Genomic DNA, 16,969 nt, shown 5'->3' with positions numbered 1-16,969 from the left:
ATATATATATATATATATATATATATATAAAATTGCAACAAAAACAGGTTGTAAAAGAGGAGGGAAAGGCATCTATAGTTACAGATGTAAGACAGAGAACTAAACATCCATCAGCAAAGACAAGTAATGTATAATTACTCTTTTTTTACATTTAAATAGCTCATCTTTAGCAAATACATCTGTGCAAATACTAAAAATCTTGTCGAACGATGCGAAACCATTTTTAACCCCGTTAACTGTGAAACAATCCAGAAGCACAATACTACGTAAAAGGATTAATTGTATACGAATTTTCAAAAGTTTTAGTTTGTAAAGTAAATAAATTAAAAGCGTTCCATAAGAAGTACAGTATCTTTAAAGGTGCACTCAGTATTTGTTTTATGCATGTCGTCTTGGACTTACTGACACCTACTGGCGTGGATGCAGCATCATTTGTAGAAATTCACTATTCACAGTAAGCCATGATTCATTTAATCATAAGTGAAAATGTTCAATAATAGGGTGGTTACTGAGATTAAGTGAGTTGTATTGGCTGGTAATGTGACCATAACATGACATAATGGCAGCCCACATGAGGGGACCCTCTACATGTAGAATAAAACAACTTTTATAAGGTTAATTATATAATTGGACTATTCATCTACATTTGGCAGATGCTTTTATCCAAAGTGACTTACAGTGCCCTGATTACCGGGACAATCTTCCTGGAGCAACCTGGAGTTAAGTGCCATGCTCAAGGACACAATGGTGGTGGCTGGGGGGATTGAACCAACAACCTTCCACTTACCAGTTCAGTGCTTTAGTACACTACACCACCACCGCTCATGATTTTATACACATTTCAAAGAGGTGCACTCAGTAATTATTTTCCTCATTTAAAAAGTTTTACTTCTAAAGAAATGAATAGTAATATGGAAACATATAGCTCTGGAAAAAATTAAGAGACCACTGCAAAATTACAAAACTGCAAAGTTTCTCTGGATTTACTATTTATGGGTATGTGTTTGAGTAAAATGAAAATATCGTTTTATTCTATAAAGTACTGACAACATTTCTCCCAAATTCCAAATTAAAATATCCACCCACACCTTGAATCAAGCCACATACAAGGTTATCCTGGAAGAAAACTAGCTTCATTCTGCTCTGACAATGTTCCCCAACTCTGAGGATTGGTCTTTCCTGCAGGACAATGCTCCATGTCACACAGCCAGGTCAATCAAAGTGTGGATGGAGGACCACCAGATCAAGACCCTGTCATGGCCAGCCCAATCTCCAGACCTGAACCCCATTGAAAACCTCTGGAATGTGATCAAGAGGAAGATGGATGGCCACAAGCCATCAAACAAAGCCGAGCTGCTTGAATTTTTGCACCAGGAGTGGCATAAAGACACCCAACAGCAATGTGAAAGACTGGTAGAGAGCATGTCAAGACACATGAAAGCTGTGATTGGAAATCAGGGTTATTCCACCAAATATTGATTTCTGAACTCTTCATAAGTTAAAACATTAGTACTGTGTTGTTTAAAAATGAATATGAACTTTTTTCTTTCTATTATTCGATGTCTGAAAATACTGCATCTTTTTTGTTATTTTGACCAGTTGTCATTTTCTGCAAATAAATGCTCTAAATGACGATATTTTTATTTTGGAATTTGAGAGAAATGTTGTCAGTACTTTATAGAATAAAACAAAAATGTTCATTTTACTCAAACACATACTATAAATGGTAAATCCAGAGAAACTGATAATTTTACAGTGGTCTCTTAATTTTTTCCAGAGCTGTATATATGGAATCATGACCATTCATGTGAGATGAAGAGTTCAGTCATATCAGCAACCTTATAAAAGATCTTTTATTCTACATGGGGCAGGGGCACATCATGGGGGCAGCCATGTAAGGATCACATGATCATCTGAATACTAGTGGCTTAATCTCAGTAACTGCCCTGCTATTGGATACTTTCATTCATGGACTAAACTAATACTGGCTTACTGTACATAGTGAATTTCTACAATGGCATTGGTAACTGAAAACTACTGTATTTTAATGATGCAGCTTCCAGGCACTAGGTGTCACTGTAAGCCAATGTAAATCACTTCAACATACTTCAAAAATGACTGAGTGCACCTTTAAGGGGTCCAACTTTTTTGAGGAAAATATTATTGAGTGCACCTTTAACAGTGCCAATGTAGAATGCTTTGCCTACATGAAAGTCTTTGATCATTTCACCTCTACATCCTGTTCCTGTTTACAATAAACAACACTGATTTAAAAAAGGAACAGTTTGGATAAACAGATTGACATCTGTAAACCAGGTGGCACAGGAATGTCCTCCTCTCACTGATTATTATGCCTACAGAGATGCAAGGCTTGATTCCATTTCCAGGGAAACCGCCACTAGTTGGAATCTTCAAAGCCGCCAATATCCTAATATAAAAAGATATATGAGAATTAAAATCTAAATATGACTATAGAAATACTTTTATTGATGTTTTGAAAGATGCAGATTTGCCTTTTATCTGTAATAAATGACTTTTTCATGACTTTGACTCCAAATAACTTCATGTGATTGTCAAATAAAATTGTGCGGAATGAATCATTTAAATTTTAATTCAAGACAGTTTCAACATGTGGAGTAAAATTTCAAAGTTTCAGCACATACCATCGGCTCAAGAGATCTAAAGGCTGCTGCGTATTTTTGGTATGCGGCAATTATGCAATCTCTCCTGCAACAGAAAGAAAAGAGTCAGAAAACTGAAAATGTTTTTGCAAAAGATGTATTTTCAATGTTTTGTCAGCTGAATGATCGACACAAAGGTACGCATCAGTCCTTTCATTCTTTCTTTCTTTCTTTCTTTCTTTCTCTCCTTAATTATATATTAAATAATACATCATTATGCTTTATATCTACCCAAAAATAGGCACCAAAAATAAATAAATAAATAAGTAAATAAAAATGATGTTTTCAGACATTGTAAAGGGCAAATAAACAGATACTTTTCCCTTCCAGTCCCACTCACTTGCATGAAATGCCTCCCCCTGGTGGAAGGCCTGGAATGCTCTCAGATGCCAGGAATTTCATCACGTAGAGCAGGTCAAGTTCCTGATCTTTAGCTCTGATTATGTGAATGATCTCTGGGTAATGTGATAGGAAAAGATAAGATTATAAAGAAAAATTCTTGATATTTTGGAGACTTTATATCACACGCATTTAGGAGGACTTGCATCTAATCAGGCCTCTTTATCAGACTCTGCAACATTTTATACTGAGTAAACTGGTCCGTTTACCTTCCACTTTTTGCTCAATGATTTGCTCCAGCTCTGCCTCATGTTGCAGTGCCTCTGGTGTAACCTTGGGGGCGCCATCAAAGCAGATGATGATGATACTGATGTTGTCTAAACTTCCCTGCAAGAGGTGAGACAAATTGGCAGCACTTTATAATAAGGTCAGGACAGTGGAAGATGATTTATGTTGGGGGTGCTGTAGTGGGAGATGCATTTTTGCATGTACTACATGTGACCAGATGACCATTTTCTTTCTTAAGCGTTTATATGAGGATGTGAAGCGCATCTTTTCATTTTCTGAAATGAACTTCAGAAACAACCAAGGGCGTAGATTTGGCTTGAACATTTGGAAGATATTCATGTTTCCATTGATCATGGTATAAATATTGGGGGGATTGTACTTGCTTGTTTTGATTTTTCGGGGGGGTTACCTCCCACCCATTCCCCCTGGAATCTACGCCCCTGGAAACAGCAAAAGTTAAAGTGCTCACAGACAGCACAGATTCACTGGCTTTTTACCAGAATGTCAATTCGCAGTGAGGCACCTTGGGTTATTTTTAGGGCATTTTATAGAAGATAAAAACACCGTAATCTTTATTGTCATGCGCGTTCCCGGAAAAAATACTGATATGCTCGTTTTGGACGGGATCAAAATCAGTGAGAACTCTGGCAATCATTACATTGCCCCACATAAAATGAATCCCGTCCATATAGTGGTTTACGACATCACATGGCTCATTGATTCAGGGTTGCGATTTTACTGATGGTTTGTCAGAGGGTGTATATTAGGATGGGGACCTTTTTTTTTTTGCTATTTGATTTTTTTTGCTAAAGAACACTTTCTATAGAACTATTTCATACTTTAGAATCTCATCTATATAGAACCTATTCTATTGCTCACTTTTTTCTTTTTTCTTTTTTTGTAACCAGGTGAATAGATTCTATATAGAAAATGGAACCTTAACATGGGACCATAACATTTTATACATTTGGTTTTGTTTTATTTCCACAACATTGAAGCTTTCTCACTTTAAGAAACAGAAATAACCATAGCCATAATTTAACTAATTTAATTATTAATAATTTTTTTAGCCTAAAGAACCTTTTTGTGCCAAAATAAATAAATAAATAAATAATGATTCTTTGATTGTATTTTTAAAGAATTCTTTGAAGTTCTACCGAGAATCCCAATGAACCTTTTTTTTTTCTAAAAGTGTAGATTACTAAATATTTGACTGCCTAACAATTCAGAATCTCACAACAAATACAGTGATATTTTTGATGATATTAGAATAGAATAGATCAATCTATGTCAATAAAACTAGAACACATTAAGAAATAGAAACACAAAACACTGCAATGGATTAAAAGATGTCAAAAAACAATCTTCAATATTTGAAGGTGCAATATGTAATATTGTAGAGCCGAGGAGGGCGGGGCCGGGCTGGAATGATGCACGCCCGGTCCCCAATCTGCCTGATGGGGCGCGTGAGGGATAAAGGCGGTCGGGGACGACAGTTCGAGGGAGAGAGTATTACAGGCAGCTGTACTGTGTGTTTATGGTTGTGTGTTTTTGGTTAAGTTTATTATTAAACTATTATTTATATTCTTAAGCCGGTTCTCACCTCCTCCTTTCCACTGAACCCCCTTACACTGGTGCCGAAACCCGGGAAGGAGGAGGGATTCCCATCGCAGGGTCCTCGACACTGCCGTCCACCCAGGGGAGCGCCGCTGCCATCCGATGGGGGACGGAGTAGCCCGACCACCCGGACGCGGGGAACAGCCGTCGTCCGCGGGGGGAGGAGGGAAGCGACTCCCCGACCGCCTGGAGTGGTAGGGCCGCTGCCAGGGGCGGAGGAGTGTCCCCACAGGACGCCGGGAACGCGGAGGGGCGTTCTGTCCGCTGGGGGTCGGAGGTCTGACTCCGGTCCACCCGGGGAGGAGCGGCTGCCGTCTGCCTGAGAGGGTGGAGGAGTGATCGAGGACCATCAGAGAACCGGTGAGTTTCTTTTTCTCTCTCTCCTCTCTCTCTCTCTCTCTGTCGCTCCGTGTTGGCCTTTCCCTCGCCTATTTTGTTTTGTTGTTGTTTTTCCCCTCCTGTCTCCTCCCAGGTCAAGGAAGGTGGGGATGACCCGCTGGCAGTCGGGGCGCAAGGCACGCCCCCTGGAGAGGAAGGGGGGATGTACATCATGCCGGGGGCTCCCCGGCCTGAGGCAACGCCGGGAGGAGTGTAGAGCTGAGGAGGGCGGGGCCAGGCTGGAATGACGCACGCCCGGTCCCCAATCAGCCTGATGGGGTGCGCGAGGGATAAAGGCGGCCGGGGACGACAGTTCGAGGGAGAGAGAATTACAGGCAGCTGTACTGTGTGTTTATGGTTGTGTGTTTTTGGTTATGTTTATTATTAAACTATTATTTATATTCTTAAGCCGGTTCTCGCCTCTTCCTTTCCACTGAACCCCCTTACACTGGTGCCGAAACCCGGGATAAAGGTTTGAAGATGGACGGAAGTCGCCCCGTAGCGTCCTCCCAGTTGGCTGAGATCCTCCAAGCCCTCGCTGGCTTACATCGGAGACACCGGCAATCCCTGCTTGAGCTCCGGCAAGATCAAGACCACCGGTTTGTGGAGCTCATACGTGCTCAAGCAGAGGACCGACAGGCAATCTGGAGCCTCCTCAGCCAGGAGGCATCCCCAGCCGCGACCCCGGACACCCACACGCCGTTACCCCCGCCTGTGTTACAGAAGATGGGGCAACAGACGACCCAGAGGTGTTCCTGGATCTGTTCAAACGCACTGCCGAGATCTGGGGCTGGCCACTCGGCCAGTGGGCGGTCCGACTCATCCTGCTACTGTCTGGGGAAGCCCAGCTCGTGGCTCAACAACTGCCAGCGACGAGCCTCCTGGCTTACGGAGACTTAAAGAAAGCCATCCTGCAACGGGTTGGTCGGAGTCCGGAAGAAAGTCATCAACTCTTCCAGAGCCTGAAGCTGGAGAGCTCCGACTGCCCATTTGCCTTCACCCAACAGCTCCGCAGCGCCTGCCGAAGATGGTTGCTAGCGGGGGACCGTGGCGTCGACGGGATCATCGACCAGGTGGTACTGGAGCAGTTAATACATCGACTGCCAAAGGGGACAGCGGAGTGGGTCCAGTGCCACCGCCCGGCGTCGCTGGAGGAAGCCATCTGGCTTGCGGAGGACCACATGGCCGCGATCCCGAGGGCGGAAGAGCCCTCCCACTCTCTCTCTCTTCCCCCTGTCTCATTCCTCTCCCCTCTCTCCTCTCGTTCTGCTCTCTCTCCAGGTCCTGTTCCTGCCCCACGCAGACGAGGAGGACTTCAGCCACTGAGACCAGTTCCCCGGGTGTGGGAGCTGACACCTTCCCCTATCCCGACGCCCCACCGCTCTCCCCCTCAGGGGGGGCGCCCGCCGACGCAAGAGTGGGCGTAGCGCCTGGGCCAGCCTGCTGGAGGTGCGGGGACCCGGACCACTTCCGGGATCAGTGCCCTCTGATGGAGCTGGGGATGGTGGCGTGGGTCTCTGACCTCCCACAGGCTGCTCCCGACCGGGCCGGAGCGTACCGGATACCGGTAAGTGTCAAGGGGGGTACTCACCAAGCGTTGGTGGACACTGGGTGTAATCAAACCACTATCCACCAACGCTTGGTTCAACCTGAGGCATTGGGCACAACTAAAACGGTGAGGGTGAATTGTGTGCACGGGGATATTCACAAGTATCCGGTGGTGACCCTGACGATTAAATTCCGAGGGAAAAAGCATAGAGTGGAGGCCGCGGTTAGTTCCCGCCTCACCCATCTGCTGATTTTGGGGACTGATTGGCCTGATTTTAGAGTTTTATTAAAGGGAATTTGCGTGGATGGGTCCTGTATGAAGTTAGGGAGATGTGCAATGTGCGATGCTCTGGCAAGGGAGGTGGAGCCGGGGCCGTCCTCAACAGCTCCGCGTCATAATGACGAGAGAGGGGGAGAGGATGCAGCCCCTCCCCTTCTCAGGGAATTCCCTGAGGGGGATTTCCCTTTGGAGCAGTCGCGAGACGAAACCCTCAAACACGCCTTCAACCAAGTGAGAGTCATCAATGGTCAAACGACTCCAGCTGGACATCGCCCTTTCATACCCCTATTTTGCGATTATAAATGAGCGGTTGTATAGAGTGACACAGGACGCTCAGACTAAAGAGGATACAACCCAGCTTTTGATTCCACGGAGCCGTCGGGAAATGGTATTCCAGGCGGCTCATTATAATCCCATGGCGGGTCACTTAGGAGAAAGGAAAGCACTGAACCGTCTAATAGCCCATTTCTATTGGCCGGGCATTGGCGGCGATGTCCGCAGGTGGTGTGCGGCATGCCACGAATGCCAGCTGGTTAACCTACCGGCCGCCTTTATCCCTCGCGCGCCCCATCAGGCTGATTGGGGACCGGGCGTGTGTCATTCCAGCCCGGCCCGCCCTCCTCGGCTCTACAAATATATTTACTGTACTAAAGCATAAAAATATCATAATATGTTACCAGAGATTTAGGAAACATGCTAAGTTGAAATACTGGCTTCTTCGAAAACAATTCTACAGCCAGTATATTCTACTTTGAAATGTCCGTTCCGGGCCAGAATTTCTGTTTGTGTTTTGGCCTGTGTGATCCCGCCCACTGCCCGTTTTCCAATAGTATTTCGACACCCCGGGTTGCCAGATTTGAAACAAGTTAGTGGGCAAACACAGCATGCTGCAGCCATGGAAGCCAGCAATACATCTAGCTAACATTGACAGAGTTATAAAAAATCCACACGAGCTGGTTTATAATTTGAAAAAAATAAAAACATTGCAAACATATACATTAGCTGATCAGTGTAAGGCTCATCACTTGCCTTTGTCAGTTTGCTCATTCCTGTTGCGTGTCCTCAACCTGACCACCCGCGTGAGCTTCGAGTCTGGGGAGGAGGGGCGGGGGAGACAACTCTCTCCAATATTTTGAATTTGGACTGCAGTACCCATTTTAAACGCTTGATGTCAATGTTACATACTGCTCCTTTAAAGTGTTTGATGAAGTTAAAATACACATTTTGTTACATGCTTATTTTTCTTTTTTTTATGCATAATTTGTAGTATTTACAAGTGTTTACATTGAGGTTACATTAATATGTATAACAAACACTAAAATTGTACTGTCTCTTTAAGAACAGTGGCTTTACAGCGAAGAGTTCAGCGATTTCTTTACCACATCCATGCTGTGTGTTTGAATTAATCTGACTGTAAATAACAGAACAGGTATTAAAAGAGACTTAAATAAATAAACTAAATGGATCGTGTGGATCTGAGCTTTAAAAGATAATTCAATCTAAATGAAAATTGGCCCTGGGGCTCTTGCTAGTCATAATCTGCCCCTGAGTAGCTGGCATGTAACCCTGTATCTCCTTGAACCTGAAGACTTTGACAGTAAGAATCTCACCCTTAATCCCTATCTATCTATCTCTCTCTCTCTCTCTCTCTCTCTCTCTCTCTCTGCCTGTCTTTCTTGTAATCGTTCTATTTAAAGAGCAATATCTGAACAGGTCAAGCTGTTTCAGTTACGTGCACTGTAATCTTCCTCACCTCAACATGCGGCTGGGAAATATCGCATTATATATTACATAACCCCAGAGCCTGTAATAATTTTTAATAGCAGTAATTTCACAAACTAGTTTACCATTTTAAAGAGCCAATCGTAAGCATTATGTCTGGCAATAGATCAATATCAGATGACTTAATCAATGTCAGCCTTGAGTCATTGACTAGTGGCATAAAATAATGCCGTATTGCTGCCATGATACTGATAATGTGACAGCATGGTACAGTGCAGAACAGTGGCCTGGCACTCAGCATCAGGGATCATTTACTGCTTAGACTTGCAAAGCCAGTCTTTGGCTATCGGTACAAAGTCTGGTGCACTTTGCAGCTTATTCTGGCCAAGAACCGTAAATTTAGACCGTCTGACTGACATGTCTGATGAAATGTTTTTATGTGACATTTAGAGATAGGTAAACCTTAAATCATGATGATAGACACAATAGACCACAATAATGGTAGACCAGCACTGTTCCCTCTAAGCTGCATACATGTGCACTTCTGATGTTGCTTCTGCACACACGGTAAAAACATCTGTGCAGATTACGGACTCAAGTGTGTGGTAAAAGCTAGAGATTTTCTTGAATAAGAGCTAAATGCATGCTCAGTGTTTCAACTGGAGGTCATGTGAATATACAGTAAAAAAATTTCCAGTATGGAGCTGAAGCTAGTAGTGAAATCGTATGTGAAAACAAGGTGGAAATACACATTACTGAGTCGTGAACACATACTACAGCATTTATCATGGGGTGCAGGCAGTATTAGTGAATGCGAAAATGTGGCTGCGCACCCGAGTGGTTAATTGTGATTCATGGGGTGTGTCTCAATCAGCTCCCTAGTTCAGTAGTCAGGGCACTGATCAGGAAGTCGGCCATTTCTAAGGAGGCCTCAATCGCAAAATTGTTCAGGTGCGCTCCCTAAGAATTCCCACAATGCATTATAAAAACCAGGGAGCATCATTGCTCACTAGGGCTGAAATGATTAGCCAATGTTATCGACAATGTTGACAATAAAAAAAATGTCAAAAAAAAATTAGATGTCGAATAATCGTTTGATGTCATTTAAACTTTCCAAACAGCTTCAGGTGATGTTGATCACAAAGTATGAGGGAATTATACAAATATACCAAATAAATAAATACAGAAGCACTCTCGTTGTGGAATAAGCGGAGCCGGAGCTGCCACTCCACTTAAGCAAAACTTCATCGAGCGTCTTTAAAGGAAACACCCTGGCGTTACATCTTTAATGCAGTTATATTTAATGCGTTATAGCTTTATTAATGTTAAAATAATAAGGAAGCAGGTCATGTAAATAATTACAAACTCCAAAACTGGCATTTGAGTTTTGTGAAGTGTCCCGATCTAAGGAGGAGAGATTGAAACTGCACCCGGCTGATGCACACTCTGTCGCGGGGACGCTCGTCCCTCCAGCGAGCGCTTGCTGCAGCTAGATTATAACGTGATGCCTCGTGACTTATTGAATCATAATATATGTATCACTGTGCATTTCTTATTAGGAAGAAAATTGGCAATACGCAGCTTTATTAATAACAGAGAGTTTGTTTTTTTGTGAGTTGAAGATGGATTGAAATAACAGAAAGGTGAGAGAGGGTAGTCTTCGCCTCATTATACACTGCTACAAAATACGTTTTTGATTTGTTTTTGTTTTGGCTTGTTTTCCAATATAAATATCTAAAACTCCTTTAAAACAACATATATTTACTTTAGCAGCTATACTGCAGAAGAAAAAAATAGTTATCTGAGAATGTTGAATATAATATAAAAAAAATACAAATATTTTAAAATATCTAAAAATCCTTTAAAAAATGATGCATTCACCTTAGAAGCAGCATATAAGATATTTAGACTTGCTTTTAGAGAATAGCTCTTGAATATAAGTATATGTGGTCTTTACTGCACACGCAGAAGTATAACCAAGTGAAAAAATACACTTATATACAAAATACACTTATATTTAAGATACATTCTCTTAAAGCAAGTCTAAATATCGTATATGTTGCTTCTGAAGTAAATGTATCTTGTTTTAAGGATTTTTAGACAATTTTAAATGGAAAACAAGACAAAAACACTTGATAACAATAGGATTTTTTGCAGTGCATTTTTTACTGAATTAAACTTAATAAAAAAATAAAAAAAAAAATGTTCCCTTTAATTCAGTGAATGTCATTTAGAGGTATTTTTGAAAGATGATTTTGTCCTCTTTATTGTTAGCAAGCACATTTAATACAACCTTTTAAGTCGGGGCACAAACTGAATAATCGGTTAAGAGCTAATGATTAATCGTTGCAATAATCGCCCCAATAGTCAAATAATCATTCTAATAATCATTAGATTAGTCGATTATCAAATAAATCATTAGTTGCATCCCTATTGCTCACTATGTTCCCTTACTGAAAGCATCGTCATGTTTTCTGAAGTCTTTCAAGTCTTAAGAAGACGAGCACAAGTGTAAAACTATGACGTGTCAAAGCCTTATATTCTCTTTAAAATAGATGTTGTTTGTAATGTTTTCCATCTATAATGACCATAAAAGGGAAACAATCTTTTAAATATTAGAGTTTCTAGAAGTTTTAATAATTAATCATTTTACTAGGGCAGGGGGGGCCTGGGTAGCTCAGCGACTAAAGAAGCTGACTACCACCCCTGGAGTTGTGAGTTCGAATCCAGGGTGTGCTGAGTGACTCCAGCCAGGTCTCCTAAGCAACCAAATTGGCCCGGTTGCTACAAAGGGTAGAGTCACATGGAGTAACCTCCTCGTGGTCGCTATAATGTGGTTCTCGCTCTCGGTGGGGTGCGTGGTGAGTTGTGCGTGGATGCCACGGAGAATAGCGTGAAGCCTCCACGCGCTATGTCTCCACGGTAACATGCTCAATAAGCCACCTGTTAAGATGCACGGATTGACGGTCTCAGACGCGGAGGCAACTGAGATTCGTCCTCCGTCACCCAGAGTCATTGCGCCACGACAAGGACTTAAAGCGCATTGGGAATTGAGCATTCCAGATTGGGGAGAAAAATAAAAATAAACATTTATTAGGGCTGGCGATTTAATGCGTGAATTCAGTGCGATTAATCGTATAAAAAAAATGACTCGTTGCATAAACACAATTAATCATCATCCCAGACCTTAACAAGGAAGATTCCTAGGAAATTCAAGCTTGAAGTACCACCTGTTTTCTCCAGGGGGCAGTAAACGAAACTTCAACTGTATAGGCAACGCGCAGCTTATACAGAGAACAAAACAGCCCTTCAGCAGACAGCAATACATGAAGTAGGGGGGCGTTCATCAAAAAAAGGGTGAGAACCACTGTTCTAAGTATTAAACTACGTTTAACTTGACACAGCGACCTAAAAATGGTGTATTTATGATGCGACGTAAACAAAGTGAGAAGCTCCAAAAGCATCTGTGTACAAAAGCATTCGCAGGTGTACATTCCATAGACAAGCCTTCATAATAAATCTCTGACTGATTGAAAAATTCACATGCAAATGGATTGCTGTGAACTGTATGCCAATGACTGTCTTATGTTCATTAATATGCAAATAAACAATACATTGGATTCTTAAGCTGCTTTTTGTATCGTCTAAATCAGCACTGCTGTGATTACCTATAGCACTTGGCCTGCGGCCGAATCACAGCAGTGCTGATATAGGGCCATATCACACTCTTGCTCATGTGATATTGCTTAAATGTGTGTGTATATATATATATATATATATATATATATATATATACACACTGGCAGGCAAAAGTTTGGAATAATGTACAGAATTTCCTCTTATGGAAAGAAATTGGTACTTTTATTCATCAAAGCGGCATTCAACTGATCACAAAGTATAGTCAGGACATTACTGATGTAAAAAACAGCACCATCACTATTTGAAAAAAGTAATTTTTGATCAAATCTAGACTCATTTCCAGCAGCCATCACTCCGACACCTTATCCTTGAGTAATCATGCTAAATTGCTAATTTTGTACTAGAAAATCACTTGCCATTATATCAAACACGGCTGAAAGCTATTTGGTTCGTTAAATTAAGCTTAACATTGTGTTTGTTTGAGTTGCCACATTATGCAATAGACTGGCATGTCTTCAGGTCAATATTAGGTCAAAAATGGCAAAAAAAGAAACAATGTCAATGAAACAATCATTGTTTAGGGGGAATGAAGGCTATACAAAGCTTGAAATTGCCAAAAAAACTGAAGATTTCATACAAAGGTGTACACTACAGTCTTCAAAGACAAAGGACAACTGGTTCTAATAAGGACAGAAAGAGATGTGTAAGGCCCAGATGTACAGCTAAACAAGAGGATAAGTACATCAGAGTCTCTAATTTGAGAAATAGACACCTCACATGTCCTCAGCTGACAGCTTCATTGAATTCTACCCACTCAACACCAGTTTCATGTACAACAGTGAAGAGAAGACTCAGGGATGCAGGCCTTATGCGTAGCCTACTATGTCCTTAGTTTACTTGATACTTAGCCTACCAGGGTGAAAACTAAGTGTACATGAAATGATAATATGCCATTTACTGATTTGTTTGAAACAGAAAGTTTGGGTGGGACATCTCAAAGGGCTTGTCCCATATTTTTAAATTGCCAAAAGGCTTTAGTTATGTCACAGCCATGATGAACCATGTTTTGCTTACTTTAAGGTGGTACAGGTAGTAGTGGGAGGGTTAGAAGTTAGCAGTTAGCAGTGTGCTAGTACTTAGAAGCACTCAAAGTACTGATAAACTGTAAACATGACTTTGCTTCCCAGCAAAAACCTGCCCACCCTGATGACCAGAAGTTGCGTAATCTGGCATTTCAGTTTAAGTTTATCATTTTGGGAAGTGCTTGCCACATTTGTGTGCATTATGCAACAGATTGTCAGTCTGAGACTGATACACTATCTACTGCTAAATCCATCTGCTGATACCAACCTTGTATAGGCAGAGATCAATGACCTGTGCACAGATGTCCCTCAGATCATCACAGACCTGAAGGCGGTTGCGCACAAATGCACACAGCTCCTCATTACTGATGGCATCCCAGACACCATCACACGCCACTACCAAGAACTCATCTTCTGGAGTCCGCTCCAGCTCATATACCTCTGGTTCAGGTGACACCAACTGTTCGGTCTGAGCCCTCCATTCCACTTCCTTAAAGTCGAAGTCACCAAGAGCCCGCGACACGGCCAGAGAGCCATTAATGCGCTGCAGGGTGACGGATCCGCCAGCATTCTGGATACGCTCTTTCTCGCGTGGGTTGAAGGGTTTGTGGTCCTCCGTGTAGAAGACCACCTGGCCATTCCGGCAGAGGAAGGTCCGTGAATCGCCGCAGTTGATGAAATAGATGTTCCGTGGAGAGATCATAACAGCAGTTGTCGTTGAACCACTGTGGTCCCAGCTCTCATTGCGGGATAGGGTGTGCATGTGGCGGTCAATGCCAAGGAAGCCATCTCTGATGCCTTCTTTGACCTGTTCTACATCCTCATCCACAGTTACACCACCTGGTTATACAATCATACAGTATAATTTTAGGGTCAAGCACCGTAACTTCTAAAAAGCTTTTCTATCTGTCTCCTGACCTGACTTTTCAACCTACTGGAGTAAAGCTTGTTACAGACTGACAGTTAAGCTTGTAGGATAGTTTATCTGACTATGATTAAGATTTGTTACATATTTTTTGGCACGCGGCTATGCATTAATGACAACCAATATATCAGCCAAGCTTATTAATTGGTCAACATTTCACATTTTGAGATTATCTGCATCAGTGCATGGTAATTTACACAATGCATTTAAAGGGATATTCCACCCAGTATCAAAAACGTTCCCATTTTAGTTGTTGACAGTTTTAATAAAAACAGGTTTTATTAAATTATCTAGTTAGCGGTGCATGCTAAGGCAAGCATCACGATTAAGATTGCTCATGCTAGTGTTGCAAACCGTTAGCTGGGAAGGTCTATATTTTGTCCGAAATGAAAATGTCTTTTTCACAGTTGCCTATTGTCATGTATTTAAGCAGCAAAACGCTTGAGGGGGACCCCTGGTGCCCAATCGGATGGTAAAATGGCCTGCATTGAAGGAATCGTGTCCCGTATTGAAGCAACAAAATGCTCAAGGGGTACCCCCCTTGCATATAGAAATTCATCAGCCAAAATTCTTGATCAAGCGGATTCCATTGAGATGATGAAATTTTGTCATTCAAAGGTCAATGTGACTGCCCCTTAACTGATCCAGCACTGTTTGTGCAAAAGACATGAATGATCCCTCAAATCATAAGATTTGTTGAGGAGAGATGTGCTAGTACTTTTCTGAGTGGTCAGATTATGATTTTATACAATGGTCAATAAAACAGGCAAAACATTACTTAGATTCAAGAGGTAAACCGAGTCATATCTAGGGACCAGAACATAGAGACCAGACATGGGGGTGGGGTCTTTTGATTTGGGCCAGAAAGCAACCACCTATCCCAGCAACCACAGCAACTGAACATTTTAGCTACCATCCAACAGCACCCTATAGCAACCACCAACATCACCTTGGCAGGGATAATGATTTTACTTTTTCTACAAAAAGCTTTACATGATTACCAAATAAATTGTATAAACTGTGAGTACCTGTGTCAAGAATAAAATCCAGCAGGTTTCTGGAGCAATACTGAGCCACCATCCTCCCTGCATGTCCATCATACACCGCAAAATAGCTCCAGTCTGGAAACCCATCAGCCATCTCTGGCATGCAGGTGTGGGCGTCCTCCATCTGGGCACGCCAGCCCTGCATACTGGCCATGGCATAGTTAATGCCCCATTTTGAGACCCCCTCTGCTGTGTCCTTCTCCAAAACTGGCCTCTGTAGGTAGGGGCTGGGAATGTCCTCTTCATTGTTAAAGTCATCATCATCGGTTCCTGGGTGCCTTCGCCCACCCTTAAAGAAAAACGTAACCATCTTCTCAGTTTCCCTCACCAGCTGCCTCAAGAAAGAGGGCACCTCCATGGTGCTAGCCCGCCTGGCTGTTCTCATGGCCACCCGGATTCTCTGCTTGAGACTCCTGTTGGTACTCCTCCTTAAACTCCTCTTCCTGGTCTTACGGAGGTGATCCAGTGCCACACTTTGAATTTGAGCCTGTAATGGCTGTACAAATGGTGTGTTTCAATGCTTACAATTAGTTTGCTCACTCTTTGTATGCTAAAGATATTTTTATTTGTACAGTAGTTCACTTGAATCTGTTGGTCCCCATGAAATCCACTGGACTGCAGTAATAGAAGCTTATGTTCTGAAGTCTTGAATGAATTCTGTTTATCACTTTTGCCAAGCACTGTCCTATCTCTAGCCAAGTTCTGATTGGCCAATCTATTTATGTCCACTCTCCCTTAGACACGAACACTACTCTGTGTTCTGTCTCTCCCTCCCTCTGTTTGATGCCGTCATCTAATCCCTACTTTGTAATGTGCCTGGATTAGTTCACGGCTGCACATGCACCTGATGAACAACACAGTGTTTCATGATGAGCATCCAGAGCATGGATGCATATTCTTTCTTACATATAAAGCCAAGGACATGCAAACAGGATAGAATTGATTGGGATATACAGTAAAGATACTGAGTCTTATTGGGATGTGTCCAATTTGTGAACCTTCTTTTTTATAACAGGTTTTAATAATGCATTTGTGGAAAATTGGGAACACATCCTAAATACTGTATCTATGTATGTGTATGCAGTTTTAAACGCCGTGCCAAGTTAAAAGAGTTTCAACTTAAAAAAAAAATGCATCTTGCGTCTATATTGTATTTTTTATTTTTTTTAGTGCAAAAACACATTAAGTTTTGAATGGTTGCAAAGTTGTTTCACATATTTTTTAAATACTTCTTTACACTTGTCATCAATGTAACAAGGTAAAGAGATGCTATGCTGATATTCAGTACAACAGTACAATTGTGATTATACTGCATGAACTGTTCTACAAACAAGAAGTTAATATCAAGTAACTTACATTTTGGACACACTATGGCCAATTGTTTTATCTATTTGCGTTGCTGTGCCAAAAGCCAGAATCAAGCA

The 16,969-nt window shown here is 41.9% G+C and overlaps 1 protein-coding gene across 1 annotated transcript; it reads right to left on the bottom strand.

The window, feature by feature from the left end:
- Nucleotides 1-34: 34 nt before the first annotated feature.
- On the bottom strand, nt 35-16,226 carry ppm1na (protein phosphatase, Mg2+/Mn2+ dependent, 1Na (putative)). Its single transcript, XM_051679343.1, has 6 exons — nt 15,528-16,226; nt 13,843-14,414; nt 3,290-3,407; nt 3,022-3,136; nt 2,664-2,727; nt 35-2,428 (listed from the first exon to the last, which is right to left on the bottom strand). Exons 1-6 carry the CDS (start codon nt 15,928-15,930, stop codon nt 2,399-2,401), a joined length of 1,302 nt encoding a protein of 433 aa, XP_051535303.1. The 5' UTR covers nt 15,931-16,226; the 3' UTR covers nt 35-2,398.
- Between the last annotated feature and the right edge of the window lie 743 nt (nt 16,227-16,969).

This window comes from Myxocyprinus asiaticus, chromosome 39 (genome assembly GCF_019703515.2).
Source record: "Myxocyprinus asiaticus isolate MX2 ecotype Aquarium Trade chromosome 39, UBuf_Myxa_2, whole genome shotgun sequence".
NCBI lineage: Eukaryota > Metazoa > Chordata > Actinopteri > Cypriniformes > Catostomidae > Myxocyprinus > Myxocyprinus asiaticus.
The sequence above is the reverse complement of the archived record's forward strand: the minus strand, read 5'-3'. Positions and strand labels throughout refer to the sequence as shown.

What these genes read in the sequence shown, in the direction of transcription:
- ppm1na (XM_051679343.1), bottom strand. Translation starts at nt 15,930, where the DNA reads ATGAGAACAGCCAGGCGGGCTAGCACCATGGAGGTGCCCTCTTTCTTG. An exon ending in GGATTTTATTCTTGACACAG is followed by an intron (nt 14,415 to 15,527) that starts GTACTCACAGTT and finishes TTGTATAACCAG; the next exon opens with GTGGTGTAACTGTGGATGAG. An exon ending in GGGGGAGGCATTTCATGCAA is followed by an intron (nt 2,728 to 3,021) that starts GTGAGTGGGACT and finishes TTTCTGTTGCAG; the next exon opens with GAGAGATTGCATAATTGCCG.